The sequence below is a fragment of the Oscarella lobularis genome, chromosome 14, assembly GCF_947507565.1.
Source record: "Oscarella lobularis chromosome 14, ooOscLobu1.1, whole genome shotgun sequence".
Taxonomy (NCBI): Eukaryota; Metazoa; Porifera; class Homoscleromorpha; order Homosclerophorida; family Oscarellidae; genus Oscarella; species Oscarella lobularis.
In genome coordinates this window covers 316,003-331,764 of record NC_089188.1, presented here as the reverse complement: position 1 = coordinate 331,764, position 15,762 = coordinate 316,003, and the positions used below count along the sequence as shown (strand labels likewise).

The 15,762-nt window shown below is 44.6% G+C and overlaps 4 protein-coding genes and 1 long non-coding RNA gene across 6 annotated transcripts; 3 read left to right on the top strand and 2 right to left on the bottom strand.

The window, feature by feature from the left end:
- The first annotated feature begins 26 nt into the window (after nt 1–26).
- Nucleotides 27–996, top strand: LOC136195380 (uncharacterized). The gene is made up of 3 exons (XR_010671895.1): nt 27–663; nt 710–759; nt 807–996. It is a non-coding gene; the product is annotated as an uncharacterized lncRNA (long non-coding RNA).
- Nucleotides 997–4,465: 3,469 nt separating this feature from the next.
- On the top strand, nt 4,466–5,590 carry LOC136195437 (uncharacterized). Its single transcript, XM_065984761.1, has one exon. It carries the CDS (start codon nt 4,466–4,468, stop codon nt 5,588–5,590), a length of 1,125 nt encoding a protein of 374 aa, XP_065840833.1.
- Nucleotides 5,591–6,862: 1,272 nt separating this feature from the next.
- LOC136195374 (uncharacterized) lies at nt 6,863–7,987 on the bottom strand. Its single transcript, XM_065984695.1, has 4 exons — nt 7,678–7,987; nt 7,530–7,605; nt 7,324–7,474; nt 6,863–7,264 (listed from the first exon to the last, which is right to left on the bottom strand). Exons 1-4 carry the CDS (start codon nt 7,902–7,904, stop codon nt 6,981–6,983), a joined length of 738 nt encoding a protein of 245 aa, XP_065840767.1. The 5' UTR covers nt 7,905–7,987; the 3' UTR covers nt 6,863–6,980.
- A 1,808-nt stretch (nt 7,988–9,795) lies between these two features.
- On the top strand, nt 9,796–11,885 carry LOC136195371 (uncharacterized). Of its 2 annotated transcripts, XM_065984692.1 has the most exons (4): nt 9,796–10,640; nt 11,026–11,285; nt 11,343–11,764; nt 11,825–11,885. In XM_065984692.1, the coding sequence occupies exons 1-3, from the start codon at nt 9,806–9,808 to the stop codon at nt 11,760–11,762; spliced, it is 1,515 nt and encodes a 504-aa protein (XP_065840764.1). In that variant the 5' UTR covers nt 9,796–9,805; the 3' UTR covers nt 11,763–11,764; nt 11,825–11,885. The 2 variants fall into 2 exon arrangements, with proteins under 2 accessions (XP_065840764.1, XP_065840763.1); XM_065984691.1 differs by having other exon boundaries at nt 11,343–11,885.
- A 590-nt stretch (nt 11,886–12,475) lies between these two features.
- LOC136195436 (uncharacterized) lies at nt 12,476–14,595 on the bottom strand. The gene is made up of 9 exons (XM_065984760.1): nt 13,856–14,595; nt 13,458–13,796; nt 13,318–13,404; nt 13,205–13,267; nt 13,087–13,146; nt 12,949–13,029; nt 12,778–12,902; nt 12,529–12,728; nt 12,476–12,484 (listed from the first exon to the last, which is right to left on the bottom strand). Exons 1-9 carry the CDS (start codon nt 14,593–14,595, stop codon nt 12,476–12,478), a joined length of 1,704 nt encoding a protein of 567 aa, XP_065840832.1.
- Nucleotides 14,596–15,762: the final 1,167 nt, after the last annotated feature.

Here is a 15,762-nt window from a genome sequence, read left to right as displayed (position 1 = left end):
TGGCGTCAATATTATATTAATAACAGTGACGTCGATGTTTGTGTCAGTCGTTGTTGAAATGATGAAAATAGGTGAGGCCCCTTTCAGGATTCCGTATCACCCGGGCCACGAGACTTTTACTCGCTGCGGCCCCTGGAAACGCGACCCATAACGTTCAGACGCATTCGATCGAGTCCCCTTTCCGAAAAGAACGTAGCGATCGAACTCGATCGAATCTTAGAAATATAGGATTCGCGATATAGAGCCGTAGCTTCGTGTAATTTCAGTTCTGGGAGGCACAGTCGATAGAAAGAGCCCAATTACGCCGTGGGAATGGAGAGGAACGCGTTCGAACGCTCACCTGCGTTTTGCTTGGAATGCGGACGCGGATCGCGACGCACTGTACGAGGCGCTTGGACGACGATTTCAGCTCCTTTCGATCTATCTTTGGTCGCGAAGACTTGAACGACCGTCCAGAATGCATAACATTCGAGTTAAGAGATTGGAGACGAGCACGCTAAGATTCAAGATGGAGGGTGACGATTGTATTAGACTTTTCCCGGTTATTGGCTCTTCAGATGGCTTCAAGCTTTCAAACGCTCAACATTTGTGTGACTCTCTCATCGCTATAAAGCCTTTCGACGTGTTTGCATAACGCAGTGGCGTCAAATGGGGCGACAAAGCGTAAGAAATGATTTCAGCGAAGCCTTGAAACTAAATTTCTTCTCAGAAATGGTTTTCCAAGACATTGAATGCCAGAGAGCAGCTCGACGAGCAGCAGTAAGCGATTTTTTGGTACATTCAGCATCACTTCTGTTTCTTGGTAGAATTTCGTCTGTCTGCGGCAGTGGACCTTTTTCTTCTCCAGGACGATGTCGTGAACGGCGCCGGAAAAATTGTTTTTTCGTACTTATGTAGCTTGTGCCAATAATATTTTATTAATGTAGGCCCGAAAAAAAATCGCTAGACTCAATGTCTTTTGAAGGCTCGAGGGTCGTGCTCTTTTGTCGTGAAATAATGAAGCATTTTTACATCCTCAAAACTACATAGGCTGAAAAGGCGCTAGCTACTGTCTATTGGTTTGGGAAGACGCCGTAAATAGATCTTTCAATAATACTCTGCGGCCTAAATGCAATCGAATATATACTTTCATTTAACTCAACTCAAATGACTGAACAGTCGTAGATGCGCTAGGTAAAATAATCAATAATTCACCATGGGATTCCTAATTGATGATAAATGCTTCAGCCCCAATACTACTCTAGAAAAGGCTTCACTTTTCGACTAAGCAAAAAATCAAAAAGCATGACAGTTATATAAATGACGTACGTATACGTAATGAAGATCAGTTGAATTTAACGAAGGCCACTCGAATGACAGACGGTGTTACTCTCAGCGCATATTCGTCCAGTTTCCAGCATTTCTTCTCGTAGCCATCTTCTATATAATAGTCGGCGATGTCATCACTTCCGTTGCGTATAGCATAACTCTCCTTCAAGAACGTCACGTGAGTTTCGGAACTTCATTGTTATCAAACTCCTCATTTCATTTTCAATTTGCCGAGGTTAGGGCTACTCGCTGAGCCGCGACAGCTATAAAAATGAGCATTACCCGGATAAGGACTCAAAGTATCACGTGTGAGTTTATACTGTAATTGCTGAATTTTAAGCATGAAGAAGTCCATCCGCGATTGATTGCGCTTAAGCCATGTGAGCGAGCGTCCTTCTCGACTCTCAATTAACTAGGTGCGGCTGTTGCTCGCTGCATCGAATATTGTCCCACTAGTGACGCGATTATCGAGTTAGATCGTCGCGTCCGCATGCATGATGTCGAAAAGCGTTCTCGACCGAATGCGCTTAATTGAGCTTTCTGCATAGCGCTTCGATCGCGACTTGTAGAGATCGTTGACAAAACGTTTACGTCACTTACGTAACATCACAACCAGCACGCGAGCACGTGTTCGACAGGATTGGCCGTAATAGTAGTGGCAATGGTGGTGGTAATGGTGGTGGTACTGGTGGGGGTAATTGTGGCGGTAATTGTGGCGGTAAGGGTGGTAATAATGGTAGTGGTGGTGGTGCCATGATGGGTGGCTAGCTAGTTCCTACTACCTAGCTGCCTTAGCTAATAAAATAATATTTAAATATTTACTACGTAATATACCGCTAATTAAATAATAATTAAAGTCTGTATTACCTTGATTCTAGGATGTCAGACTTGGGAAATGAGGCGACAGCGATGACGGCGACGACGACGACTGACGGGCCCGGGCGGGCGGGCCGGTGGGCGGCGAAGGCGGAAGGCGACGGCGACAGACGGGTGAGGGCGGCGTCTTCTTCTTAAAATAAGAATATTGGAACATTTTAAAATAGTAAGGGGTAGATCTTAGACTGCGATCCGTTGTCCTCTGAAGATTGGTCGGCCTTTCGTCTTGCAGCGAAAATGACCTACATATCGAAAAGCCAAAAAGGCGAACACGCTAATAAAATCTACAGATACCACTACTCGATCCGATGCCACTTGCAACGGGACGAATCTTCATCAGTAAAAAGAGTGCCTAAGAATAAAAAGAAACGTCATAAAAAATATAACAGGCAATACAGAAAACCCTTAGCCGATTTGCGACGACTCTTCATCCCTATTAGGCGTCCTGCCACGCACCTAAAGAAATAGAAAAGGTCACGTGAGCATACCTAAAATGTACCTCGATCATTGAGTCCGACTTCGTCCTCTCATCCATCCGAGACGTCGTCCTCATCTAGCGAATCTACGACTAAAAACAGAGCAAGCAAAAAATAATCTAAAGACTCTATACAGATACCTCGTTTCTTCTTCTTCTTCCACTTACCGGAGTCGATTGTCCGTTGGTCTTCAGTTCGTCCTAAAACTTAAACAAGAGCCAGTAAGGGAAACCGTGTTTACTCCATACAGATACCTCTGGGTCTTTGAAAAAGTCTTCGTCTCCTCTTCCCTGTTGAGACGTCGAATGTCCACCTAAATCTCAAGGAAAAGAAAGCCAAAGGAAAACATGAGGGTAGCATACAGATACCTCGTATATGTGTGTCGTCTTCGTCATCTTCCGTTGGCCCCTTGCGACGATCCCTCCGGTGCACCTGCCGAAGCAAATACGTTACAAAACTAAAATGCGAGCTAAAATTATAGGTACATAAAGATAATCCGTATGTAACACTACTTAAGTATCATTATTTATTATACCCCTCTATCCTCCTACCTAAACACTAAGTCTCTATGAAAACTAATGAATGGTCTAATGAGTGGTCTGAGTAGGAATTGAAGGTGACGAAAATGGACTGTAAATGAAAATGAAAATGGACAAAAATGAAAATAATTTGAAGATATGAATGACGGCTGTGTTTCTAAATTAGATTAGCAGTTTCATGATGCTAATGATGATATGGATCATGGAAGATTCTCACCACACCTACATGGTGGGCGCGGTCTTTTTGATAACATATACTGTGGGCGCGGTCGCCACGTGGCTTATTTGACAAATAAAACCTAGAAATAAATGACATAAATTTTCGAAGCTTCCAGAATCGCTTTGCTGCCCACAGTTTACACCAAATGGACGTCGAAAAAAAAATGATCCTAAAAAGGGGCCCCTTTCACAAAAACAACTAATATTTTCCCGACGCTGTGCGTAATGCAAACGTTTACGCTTCCAAATATCTTTCGTTTGACAAGCAGCGCCTCTCAGCGAAAGACTTTGTGCGATCGCGAAGGGAGCCCCTCTTCCATTGCGTCGCTTTAGAGCCTTCAGAATGCAGCGCGAGCAAGGCTTTCAGCAGCGATGACACGAGCAACGATCGAGCGTTCGACGTAGCTGCTAATGGAAGAGTTTTTCGGGCGAAAACGACCCGAATTCGCCTATGAGCGCTAACCATTGGCGCCTAGTCGCTTTTCTTTGTCGCACTTCTTCGAGAGCGCGAAAGATCGAGCGGGCATCGTGCGAACTTCAACGGCGCCCTGCGATCGAAGGCGCGTTGTGTGCGAAGCGTTCGGTGAGGCAACTGCCCGATCGATGGGGCTAACTGAACGACCAACAGGATCGCAGGCACGAGTTCGGCACGTGCCATTGATGTAAAATACCTACAGTCACATGGACATAAGACGCGGGAAGGATCAGCATAACGTTCACGTGATCAGACTTCAGACGTCATACGTACACGTCATCAGAAACCTAAACAGCAGAGATATGTAGGCTACAGTGTTTCAGCGTACGTGGTAAAGTATCTTATTAATTATAAGCTCATTGAACTTAGTTCAATTAGGTATAATAATAATAATAATATTACCAGACGCTAAAATCCACGCTAGTGGAAGTGCTAATTATCTCTTTAACAACGTTCTCAATTTTATTAATAGTGTGCACGATCTATAGCAACGTGTCTTGCTATAGACGATGATGGATATTCTGGTCACACGAGGTCACGCGAGAAACGCATTCCACTAAGTGCTCGAGATCATGCGTTTCTACTTCGGTCTCCTTCTACTCACGGTCATCCCGAAACTCGACGCAACACGCGTCACAAAACTATTCATGCTTCGAGATGCGGTCGACTCGGGAGCCGTCTGCCTAGACGGTTCTCCGCCGGCTTACTATCGCGGCAACGGAACGGGATCGGACTCCAACAAGTGGATAATCCACATGGAAGGAGGAGGCTGGTGTCCAAACAACGCAGACTGCTACGACCGCAGTAATACGCCACTCGGATCTTCAACATCTTATGGGCCGACGGAGAGCCTCTCGGGTTTCCTTGACGACGATCCAAAACTAAACCCTAAATTCGCTAACTGGACCGTTATCTTTATCAAGTATTGCGACGGCGCGACTTATTCGGGTAACAAAGACGACCCCGTTGTAGTGTACGGAAAGAAACTTTATTTTCGAGGATATCGTATCCTCGTAAACGTTTTCGAACACTTGCTCAAAAATGGACTCGAAAAGGCGGACGCTGCCATATTGACCGGATGTTCGGCCGGTGGTGAGAGTACATATATACACTTGGACGTATTTCGATCACTCGTACCGGCCAATATACCTGTACACGGGCTCCCTGACGCTGGTTACTTTATCAACGCAGCGAATATAAAGGGACAGTTCGAATGGCCTGCTCAATACAACTACGTTTATCACATGCATAACGTGAGTACGGGATTAAATCAGGCTTGCGTTGAGGCGAAAGCGGAAGACGACAAGTGGCAATGCTTTATGGGCCAGTACGCCTATGAGTACCTCAAAACCCCCCTATTTGTTTTCAATTCTCAATACGACACGTGGCAACTTGATTATATATTGGAATTGGGTTGTCGTCCGCCGAATTGCAATGCCAGGCAAATGAAGCACTTTAATGCGTGGAGACCGACCTATCTTAAAGCTTTGAGTCCAGCTATTGATAACCCAACGAGCGGACTATTTATCGATTCGTGTCTGGTTCACTGTCAAAGTCTGGATACGTCGTGGTGGAGTCAAGTTACGGTGAATGGGACGTCTGCACATGACGCCTTTGCTCAATGGTACTTCAGCAATGGAAGCGTCACTACCAAGGAAATCGATAAGCCTTACCCACATAATCCAACGTGCACGTGAAATCATCTGATTAGTGAACGTGGACTATTTTTCGGCTGATGATAATGACATTTTTGTTCTTAATTTAGATGTGTAGTATGGATATGGTATTTTTCTTCGTCTGCTCAACGATATGTTGTAGAATCATTGAAGCTCTCGTGCACTTGTAGTGGCTAATAAATTAATTGCGAGAGCGCAAAAAAAAGAGAAATTCTCGCGATGCAGTGTGTGACTCCGATTGCCTCACCTAAAGAATTTGGCTTAATTCGTCCTCTGTGAAGTCTTCTCTCTATTTGGTAGACAATTGCGTGAGCCGATTGCGTGAGGGTCACGAAGATCCCCGAAAGAGGCCCCGCTTACTTTGCATCTTGTCGATATCGGAGATCGGATACATAGCTGTGCCACCAGGCAATCGAACGGCTCTTCGGGAATCTCATTTCTGCTCCAGCTGCGGCGTTTCTTCGTTTTACTCTCGCCGCCATTTTGATGTTAAAGCGCGCATCAACTGAACAAAATTCTCCGCTTTGAGCTCACGTTTTGGGTTTTCGACAAGCAAGGGTCGTCAGAAGAACCACGAGGGATGTAAAAAGATTAAAGCAAAGTTCGGACAGACGTCAATATGTAGTACGTACGAACTAAGAGACTCTTACATTTCATCACCAAAAGAGACAGACAGACAGACAGGCAGAATCAGCGTCGAATCAAAACTCTCATGATGATCAAAATTGTATTTCGGAGAACTTGAGATACGAATTTCCAATTAAGTACGCCGCTGTATTCCTTCATAACCCTTCTTATTATAACCTCCATTTAGATTGGATGCATGGCATTTGTTGTACCACCAAGCACCGTGATATGCATTGGCACAGCCGCGCCGACCATTCATTGTCTTTGGTGTTCATTCCATTGTGGTCTAAGGCAAGTGAGTCACCATCATTTCCACTGTACATTAGTTCGTAATTGTTCAATTTCACTGGTTGGTGTCACACCTTGTGGGCAATCCTCTTAGTAGTCCTTGGCCACCTTTCTGAAAGGACAGCTTGTCCTATTAGATTAATTTTAATACTGCAATGAATTTTCTCCTTTTTGCCCTGTGATACCCGCTGGACCCTTTCTCAGACAAAGAAACACTTATTAGATATAGACCCCGCTACGGTGACGTTCACTAATCTCAGCAATCAAGTGTCAAAGGAGTCGGTCGATCACGTGCCAAAGGGGACGGTGACGTTCACTCTAACAATGCTGAGTCAAAGTGGTCGAGAATTGTCCAGTGCGGAGAATGATCATATGTGAGTTGCTTGGCAAGTTCGAATCAGTATACATGCATCTTTTATATTTTATTAGGTTTCATAGGCACAAGCAGAACTTCTCTGTGAATTCAAATGCTTTAGCGGTCTTCCGAATGAGCTTATCACATTTTCATTGCAGGAGAAAAGCTAAAAGCTTTTTGAACGAACGCCAAAATGTCAATATTCGTTTCCGCCTGAACATCGTCCGAACAGTAGGGCGGGATATCAAAATCCTTAGGGTTCAACTGCTTCGGATGGAAGTCGTAGTAGAACACGTTGTTCACCGCATAGACCACATTCTCTCGTTTGTATTGCGCCATGGTATACTCGCTAAGAGGCACGCAATTTCCAGAAGTGACTTCAATTGACCAAATGACGGCGTCCGGTTGACGGTTCAAAGGAAGCACTTAATTAATTAATTAATTGAAATATTGCACTTCAAGGCGACCACTATGCTTCGCTTACTCGTTTTGTTCTCTAGTGCACTGGAAGAGACATTCATCTGCCATTCTTTGCAGTCAATCTCTTCGTTATATCCGCCCTTCGAGTACTCGTAGGCGATATGTGCTTCTGTTGGAATACCCCACATTTCGAAGTCCTTCTCCAACTCAACGGTCTTAATTCAATTAGGCAGTCGCTTTGCACCCTTTCCAAAGAACGTCGTTTCATACCAGACATAGCTTCTCTTTTTCCTCCAAGAAAACGTAAGCTCGCTTTTTCTCGTACAACGCTACGAGACTGATGTTCCTATAATTAGGAAGCCGCGAACGTACGCGTGGTTACAAAAAAAAACAACAGTTGAAAATCGCCTCAGATTACCCAAACACGGCGTTTCTGCCATAGAAATGACCATCAAATGCAACCCTCTCATTAGCCGCATCGTAGGAGATGTCGAACGTTGAGAAGACAGTTCCTTTTTGACCGCTGACGTAGTACTCTTCGTTATCGACCGTGCCCGACCAAAGATCGGGAAAGGTGCATCGGTTTGCAAGGATTCCCTGCGTCGATGCGACGAGAACAGTAAGGAAAAAGATCAAGCCGAGCATATTTGATCGATTGGGAGGAGCCTGGCGAATGATGAGTCACGATGCATTATGCATCCGGCGAAGTTCCGCCCTTGATATCAAGAATGCACGTGCCGCTGCTAAACTAAGCATTGACCCTGATATGAAACAAGCAATGAATGCGTGGCTCAGTCTACTCTAGCAGGCGAAACCAAGCGCTCACCTTTGTAAGTCACGTTACGCACTCTTCTTCTTTGTTGGCCAACACACGTCACTGATATCATTGACAAGCTGGGAAAACGATGGTCTCTCTTCTGGGCGCTCATAATCTTGAACATAGGGTACGAATTTTGTTACTGCAGTTAGCTGTATAATCAATACCTTCTATCAGGACAGTGCTTCTGTTCGCTGAGTCGCATCCTCTTTGACAAGCTTTACAAGAGATGTGATCCTGCTTGTCTTCCTGCATGCAGTATTCGAGCTAATCCAAAATTCCGTCCTATTTTGATAGTGCACTAGCATATGAACCAGCCATTGTCTAGAGAAGGAAAAGCGTTTTTTTTGCTGTACCGTGAAAGAGGCAGATCCAGGGCAAAATTCATGAAAAACGATCTTGTCGCATCTCTGCTCTCTCTTTCTACTCCCCGCCTACCCAACCTTTTCCCTCCTCCCCACCTCTCTTACTGCGTATAGTGTACATTTTGCTGTACTGATATATAGCGTAACATGTGATCACCGCATGTCACGATGCGAAGCCCAGATAAAAAGCAGACAGCGATTCGCAAAGACATAGAAAAGCATCAAACTGATCACTAGAAAAACCTCGTCAGCTAGCACATAAATTCATTTTTCTCACAGGTCCGCCACAAAATCTATCCACTGACTGTTAGGAACGTACTTGAGCTGCGAAATCCACTGATAAGGATGAAGTCCTTCTGCAAATGCTGACACGTTATGCGTTTCCACTGTCAACGTCACAAGATCAACAGAAAAAAGCACTTTGGGAAAATCTCCATTATCCGCTGATTCAGACGCATTTCTCATGAGCGCAAAAAAGGTCTGGCTCTCACGTGCAATTTCGCAAGTCCCAATATTCTCCATCGTCCATCCAACGGGAAAGTCCAGCAATTTCTTTGGACGCGTTTTACCGTCTCCAAAAAGGATAAACAGCCCGAACTGAGTATTGAGACTATTTAGCGATGCAACGCCATACAACTTTGCACTAATCGAGTCATACTTGAAACATAAAGCCTTGGTGACATCTGGTAGCGGCTCAGCAGTATAGACAATAGCACCGTTAGTTGTATTGATTCCATAGATGAAATCGTACATAGCAAGTAGAGATTTTCTTCAGATACATAATCGCTTAGGCACTCAACTGGCCCTTCTCCAATCATACCATATAACTTAAAAAGAGATTTGACGGTTCCGGGAGTCGAATTTCGAGTTGAATTGCTATCAATCTGCCATTCACACCAGTCCATCCCATCACCTCCCTGGCAAACACCATAGAGCGTGTTGTTGGTTGGATTATAATTAATCGTTTCAAAAAGAGCAAGTTTACTGTTTCTCGTCTGCTTGGTGATGTTTCCCGTACGAATGTCAATTGCTTCCTGATATCTCATCGAAGTGACGTAAATCGACTGAGTCGGCGGTGCAAAGGCGAAAGAGCACTCGCTGTGAAGTCGATCGTCCGTGTGAGATGCGTGAACGAGTGTGACGTTCCACCGTTTGGTAACGACGTCATTTGCTTCGATTGAGAACAAACTGATGTCTATCGTGTAGTCCAAAGTTATTGCAAGAATACGACCTTGTTGGAAAGCAGCTTTGGTGCTAGCAGAAGCTGCAGAACAGAGGAGAAGCAGGTAGACACGCAGCCAACACATGACGTTCATGAACTATGCACGTGACGCATACGTCATTGTCTATAGACGTCATCAGCGATGATACGCGTTGTGTTTCTTCTCGTGATCTTCGCTCTAATCGGCGCTGTTCGCTTCGTCCACGACGTCCCAACGGACTCAACTACTCTTTCGTCGCCGTTTCACATCAACGGAATATTTCCTAGTCTCGCCGTGACGGCGGAAAGTGGCCCGAAACGAAGCGAATGCGGAATCGGCGCTCTCATGCCGTGGGCCGATCATCTCTACATGGTTACCTATCTATCGGTTCCCAATGCAGGCGCCGGAACGGGTCTCTACGAAATCTCGCCTAATTTCACGATGAGAACGGTCGCCAAACACAATTCGACGTACGCTAATCGACTCCTCCATCCTCAATCTAATCAAATTATTATCGGCGCATGGGCAATCGATATGGCGCGAAACGTGCGCGCCTTTACCGATTTGCTTCACGTGCGCATCGGCGGCGTCGCCGTTCACTTGACCGATCCGTCGCGACTCGTTTATATGCTCGGAATGGACGGGCCCCTTTACGAGTGCGACGTCTATCAGATGAATTGCACGCTTCTCTTTGATTTGGTTGAGACGCTCGGCATTCCGAAGGATGCCGGGGAGCAGCCTCACTTCAAGGCGGCTCATACGATGAATGGGCGGCTCGTTGTTGCGAGTAATACTTTCGAGGAGGCGGATTTTTTGAAGACGCAACACGGTGGGAGGCTGGCTGAGTGGATGGGGCCTGGGCATAATTGGACGATTATTGAGAGTGAGGCGTTTGTTGAGGTGGCCGGTCGAGGGAACTTTGGCAAGGTGATCTATGCTCTCGGATGGGACACGGCGTCTGTTATACTCAAGGTTTTTGTGGGCCAATCAGATTCCAGTAAGTAGGGAGAGAGGGGATGTTTTCGCTCTAAGGGGGGAAGATAATCAATAACAGATAAGATTTGCACGTAGGAAATTGTCACGTGGTACGTCGTCTTTGATCACGTGTTCTTTGCAGATGGCTAATGAGTAAAACAGAGTCTAATCTCATACCTGTTTAATCTAACTCTAATGCAGAGAAACTACATCACCCTGTCAGTGCCTTAGATCCTCCCCCGCAAAGGGTAATGGATAGCTAATATAGATCTTTTATGAAGATGGACAGCTGCCATCGTTCCAATGACTATAAATTACCTCGTCTTTGTATATTGAATTGATATACCTTACGTATATTTTTTGAAGTGTTGGGTCACATGTTTATTATGTATTATTGATCTTTTCAGAAAATGACGTTGGCACGTGGCAGACGTACCGCCTTCCCAAAGCGAGTCACGCCTACGATCATCTCTGGCAGACGGAATGGCCTCGCATACGCGAAGTCGAAACGGAGCGCTATCTCATGGACATGCACGGACAATTCTACGAACTCTCGCCTCTTGGCTGGGCGGGCAGCACGTGGGGAATTCGTCCCGTGTGCCGTCATCTTCGCATGATACCCGACTACACTTCGTATCGAGGACTTCTTGTACTTGGTGGGAACGAAGTGAGGGGAATTTCATCATATTTCTTATATGTAATACGTAAAGTACTATGTGTCTAGGTTTCGTCGATTTTTGACAATAATCTTGTCACCGGACAGGCTCAGTCTGGACTGTACTTTGGAAAAACGGATGACTTGTGGAGTTTCGGTAAACCGCAAGGATGGGGTGGCCCTTGGCGCTACACAAACGTTACGGCCAACATTCCATCAGATCCTTATCTCATGACTGGCTTTGATAAAAAAGTCGTGCACGTGGCCGTGCATAGCGGCAACGTCAAAAAGGTATCTGTTACGATTCAAATAGATGTAACTGGCATTGCTGGTCACATGGGTGAGAGCTGGTTCAACTACACTGCAGTTGAGCTCTCGCCTACGAATCCTTACGTATATCACGTCTTTGCCGATGGCTATAGTGCCCACTGGGTGAGAGTAGTCTCGGATCAATCGTGCCAACTCACGGCATACTTTCATTATACATGAAAGTAATTTTGAATGGAGCGTGGCTGTTCTTGTTTTACTTACTCGAGTCTCTTATTTTTTAGCCTTTTTTGCACGCATGTCTTTTTCTCATGTACCTCAATCTGAGCCTGTGACCGACTCTCACTCGCCTGTCTTCATTGATATGCCAGATGGTACAGGTAGGAGCATCAGAATCAAAGCCTACGATTCGCGCAAAAGAGAAAGCTCTGATTGGACATAAGGATCGCATCTACCGCTCGACTCGCATGCATTTGAATCACTATAACGAACGTTAGTAGCCTCTTCTACGGGCAAAGCAAACGCATAATCGTGCTAAAGCGTTCACGTGTCACGTGAACGCACGGTGTGCGTCACTTCAGGCCCGGCGCTTAGCAACCCACCGTCAAACCGACAATAAGATAAGGAAGACAGACAATATTTTTTGTGAGAATAACATAATCATTATGAAATTCAAAGGAGTCTTTCATTTCAGATCTATTCAAAACGATCAACGATTGTGTACGTTCCGGCTGAAGGGTCAATGCGGGTTGCCACGTATTTCGTTGGCGAATTCAGTTCGATCACAGTTGGGCGAATTGCACTGACCTTTACCTTGTCATTGACGAACAAACTTATCTCGAAAGGGGGGAATCCTCTTTCGACGAAGGCGAGTGGGGGACTGTTTACGATTACCGAAACGACGAAGGTGTAGTCGTCTTCTTCGTTGCTAATTACTAAAAGTCCTAAGTCAATATTTTCGAAATCATGTAGTTTAACTCTTACGTACGTTTGACCGAATGATTTGTCGGAAACGTAGCAAATGAATTCTGACACGGACTAATTGACGAGCAATTGAATTGGCTCGTTTCAGGTGACGAGAACACTTCGACTTGAAAACGTAAATCTCTCTGGATTGAGAGATTGATGCTGTCCATACTGAGTTTTTAAGTAGACAAGGAAAACGAGCGTCTCCAGAGCACGAAAGACCTATATAAATGGAGTTGTAATTAGACATTGACGTTGTTCGAAATCGAACCAATTGTATAGCCGATGTGGTTTTGAGATAAATCGCACATTGAAACGGCGTCCACGAGTTCGCTGTCGTTTAGAAAATGACTTGTCAAAATGTCAAAGCACGTTTCTCTGGAATACGTTTGACATCTACGACAATGTTATAGGTATTTATCAACTAATTATTTCATCGTACGCGCTCAGATTAATCGAGTGAACTTCGTCGAGGGGGTTGTGAGAAATGTATTTATAATTCTGTGAGTTCTGGTTCTGAAGACTTCATAATCATTAATTAATATTTCACGATATGGTAAATAATTTGTAACATACGTACAGAAATATCTCCCTTACGTCGCTTGAGATTTCTTTTTGGCAGCTATGTGCTAAAATATCTCTAATCGGCGTAAACTGAAATGAGAAATTTAACTATAATCATTTAAATTCTTCCGAACTTTTCCGAGTAGGACTGCCCGATTGCCAGTGCTTCTGTACTAAGATTGCAGTTTGATTGAGTTCTATTATGTCGATATAATTTTTTAATTTCTTAAAATCAAATCAACCTCACCGTTTGTTTAATAAATTGTGTTCCACATGTCCATCTCCTGACATCCATTGCTCTCTATTAACGCAATAACCTTCAGTTTCTCCCTCTCTAGATTAGCGGTTTCAAGCTCTGGTAAACTTTTATGCACGAGACGGATTTACCCGAAAAGGCAATAAAGGAGCGTTTCAGAACAGCATTCGTTCGTAAAGAGTTGTATGGAATGAAGTGCAAGAATCTCCAAGTCTTTTTCGACATCAGTTACGACTTCGGTTTGTTGACAATCGTTCTCGGCACTGAATGTAATTTCTTTGATATCAAATGCTTCGATTGTCAACGGTCTAACACTGTAGCAGCGGCTAAAAGACTGTTCGGAAGATCGTTGAATTCTGGGATGATTAGGAAATATTTGCAACAATTCAGGCACTTGGGCGCCGGGTGACCGTGGAAATACCAGGGCGTCAACAAGATTAATTGTACTCGGTCGCATTACCAAATGAATGCTAAGGTGAGAAATATTATTTAATATGTGATACAATTTCAGATTTGCCTATTGTCCTACTTGTTTGTTCGATATAGCGCAACTGCTTCAGTTCCACTTACTTGCACGAACTCTATATTGGAATGAGAATTTCCAATGGTGAAGTATCCGCCTTGGGTCGTCCTGTCGTTTAGGTCGATGGCCCTAACGAAAGTGCCATCTAACTGAAAGAAAACAATGAAAAACGAATCGAGTAACGTATCCTTCATTCCGAAGTCCCACAATTCGACGTAATTCGTAGTAGGAGCGGCGAAACTTTGCGTAGACACTTCATTGATTACTATGAGATAATAGCGATCGTAGCAAAAAGTCGGATTAACTGGGTCAAATGGCGGTAGAACGGAGCAGTGAGCTGATGTAAATGTTATGCCATTTGAAAGGAAGTCGTTCGCACACGCATCGAGGATACGATTGCAAAAGTCGCGACAGGGTGGCTGCACTACAGCAACATTTCCAGTCGTTTCGCGACACGTTGGGAAGTGGTAGAGGCACACGAAAAGTTCGAGGTCGATGGAGCATGACGTTCCTCCGCCTGTAACCCATGCGAAGGCTGCGAGTTCGGAATCGGCGTCGCTCGCCTGAGAGTGGCTGTGAACGTTTGGAAATCGAGTGTATCGAATAACGGACGAGACGTTGGGGCAGACGTGTTGAAAGACGGTCGAGTTCACTTCTTCGCACGTGTCCGGGATCTGTCCGTGTGAAGAAGTGACGGCGAGTAGAAGCGTGTGGAGGGCAACGATGGAGAGAGAAAACCAGGTCATGATGGGAGAGTAACGGGCGTTGGCTTCAAGGAATGTTTGAATGTTTAGTCATTAATGCTAATGCTGCTCTGAACCAATGCCACTGCATTTACTTTGCCACGTATGGGTTCACATGCACATTCGCCTTGAATTGAAGAGGTGCGTCCGAATTGGAACGTACGCTCGTTGATTTGCCCTGATCAGTACTGATTACTGTAGTACTATTCCGCGCTGAGAGCGCGCGTTAAAAAGAGCCATACGTCATTCTTTCCTCTTCGCCCAGCGTAAACTCAATGAATCAGACTCACTTGGCGTAGATCCGTCGTTCAATAGGGAGTGCGATTCGTCCCGATTCTTGCCACAGCGTTTGTGCTCGTAATTAGGTTCGTCGATCGAGCGTACAATCGATTATTTGATTGATAGGACGTATACGCTATTGACGGGCTGAAGGCTCGGTTGCTGAAGTTATGGTGTGGATTTTGTTTTATTAGTGACGTGCGCAGGCTTGAAGGAGAGAGGGGCCCCCACAAATTTTTTGTTTTATAATTTTTTTCACTGCTAATCGTAGTATTTCTTTATTTGATTAAGAACGCGATCAAGCAGGAACATGCGAAAGAAACGATGAAGATGATGGAATTGGCCACCGGCTCATGCACTCGGTCCATCTGACAAATTATTTGTTGCCGAGAATTCATGCTAAAAGAGTTAGAGTGACTAGTTTGTTAGCCATCCTTATTTACTTGGTTGATTCTTTCTTACCTTTTGTATGTAGCGTGGCCTTTCTTTAATTCATCAAGCTTCCTAACCTTTCCAGTCATGGTTGGGACAGTCTATTTTGTTCGTATGGCTGTAGTACTTTTCTATGTTCATTTCTCTTATAGTTGCTGTTTAGAACAAGACTCGTTTTATTTCCACGAATATGTAAATCTAGGTTTTTTCCGAATAACCTGGCAATAGTTCCTTTGTGAGAATAGCATATTGAAAGGAGTCTTTCGTTTCAGATCTATTCAAAATAATCAACGATTCAGCTGAAGGTCAATGCGGGCAGCCACGTATTTCGTTGGCAAGTGTTCAGTTCAATCACATTTGAGCGAATTGCACTCACCATCGCCTTGTCATTGACGAACAAACTTATCTCAAAAGAGCGAATCCTCTTTCGTTGAAGAAGAGTAAGTAACCGTTTATGAT

Excerpts from the sequence above, each read along its gene's own strand:
- LOC136195437 (XM_065984761.1), top strand. The coding sequence starts at position 4,466 with ATGCGTTTCTACTTCGGTCTCCTTCTACTCACGGTCATCCCGAAACTC.
- LOC136195374 (XM_065984695.1), bottom strand. The coding sequence starts at position 7,904 with ATGCTCGGCTTGATCTTTTTCCTTACTGTTCTCGTCGCATCGACGCAG. Across the intron at positions 7,606-7,677 it reads GGCAGAAACGCCGTGTTTGG|GAACATCAGTCTCGTAGCGT; the intron begins GTAATCTGAGGC and ends TCCTAATTATAG. Across the intron at positions 7,475-7,529 it reads AAAAAGAGAAGCTATGTCTG|ACCGTTGAGTTGGAGAAGGA; the intron begins GTATGAAACGAC and ends AATTGAATTAAG.
- LOC136195371 (XM_065984692.1), top strand. The coding sequence starts at position 9,806 with ATGATACGCGTTGTGTTTCTTCTCGTGATCTTCGCTCTAATCGGCGCT. Across the intron at positions 10,641-11,025 it reads TGTGGGCCAATCAGATTCCA|AAAATGACGTTGGCACGTGG; the intron begins GTAAGTAGGGAG and ends TGATCTTTTCAG. Across the intron at positions 11,286-11,342 it reads TTGTACTTGGTGGGAACGAA|GTTTCGTCGATTTTTGACAA; the intron begins GTGAGGGGAATT and ends CTATGTGTCTAG.
- LOC136195436 (XM_065984760.1), bottom strand. The coding sequence starts at position 14,595 with ATGACCTGGTTTTCTCTCTCCATCGTTGCCCTCCACACGCTTCTACTC. Across the intron at positions 13,405-13,457 it reads CTCCTTTATTGCCTTTTCGG|AGAGGGAGAAACTGAAGGTT; the intron begins GTAAATCCGTCT and ends CCGCTAATCTAG. Across the intron at positions 12,903-12,948 it reads CACTCGATTAATCTGAGCGC|ATGTCAAACGTATTCCAGAG; the intron begins GTACGATGAAAT and ends ACATTGTCGTAG.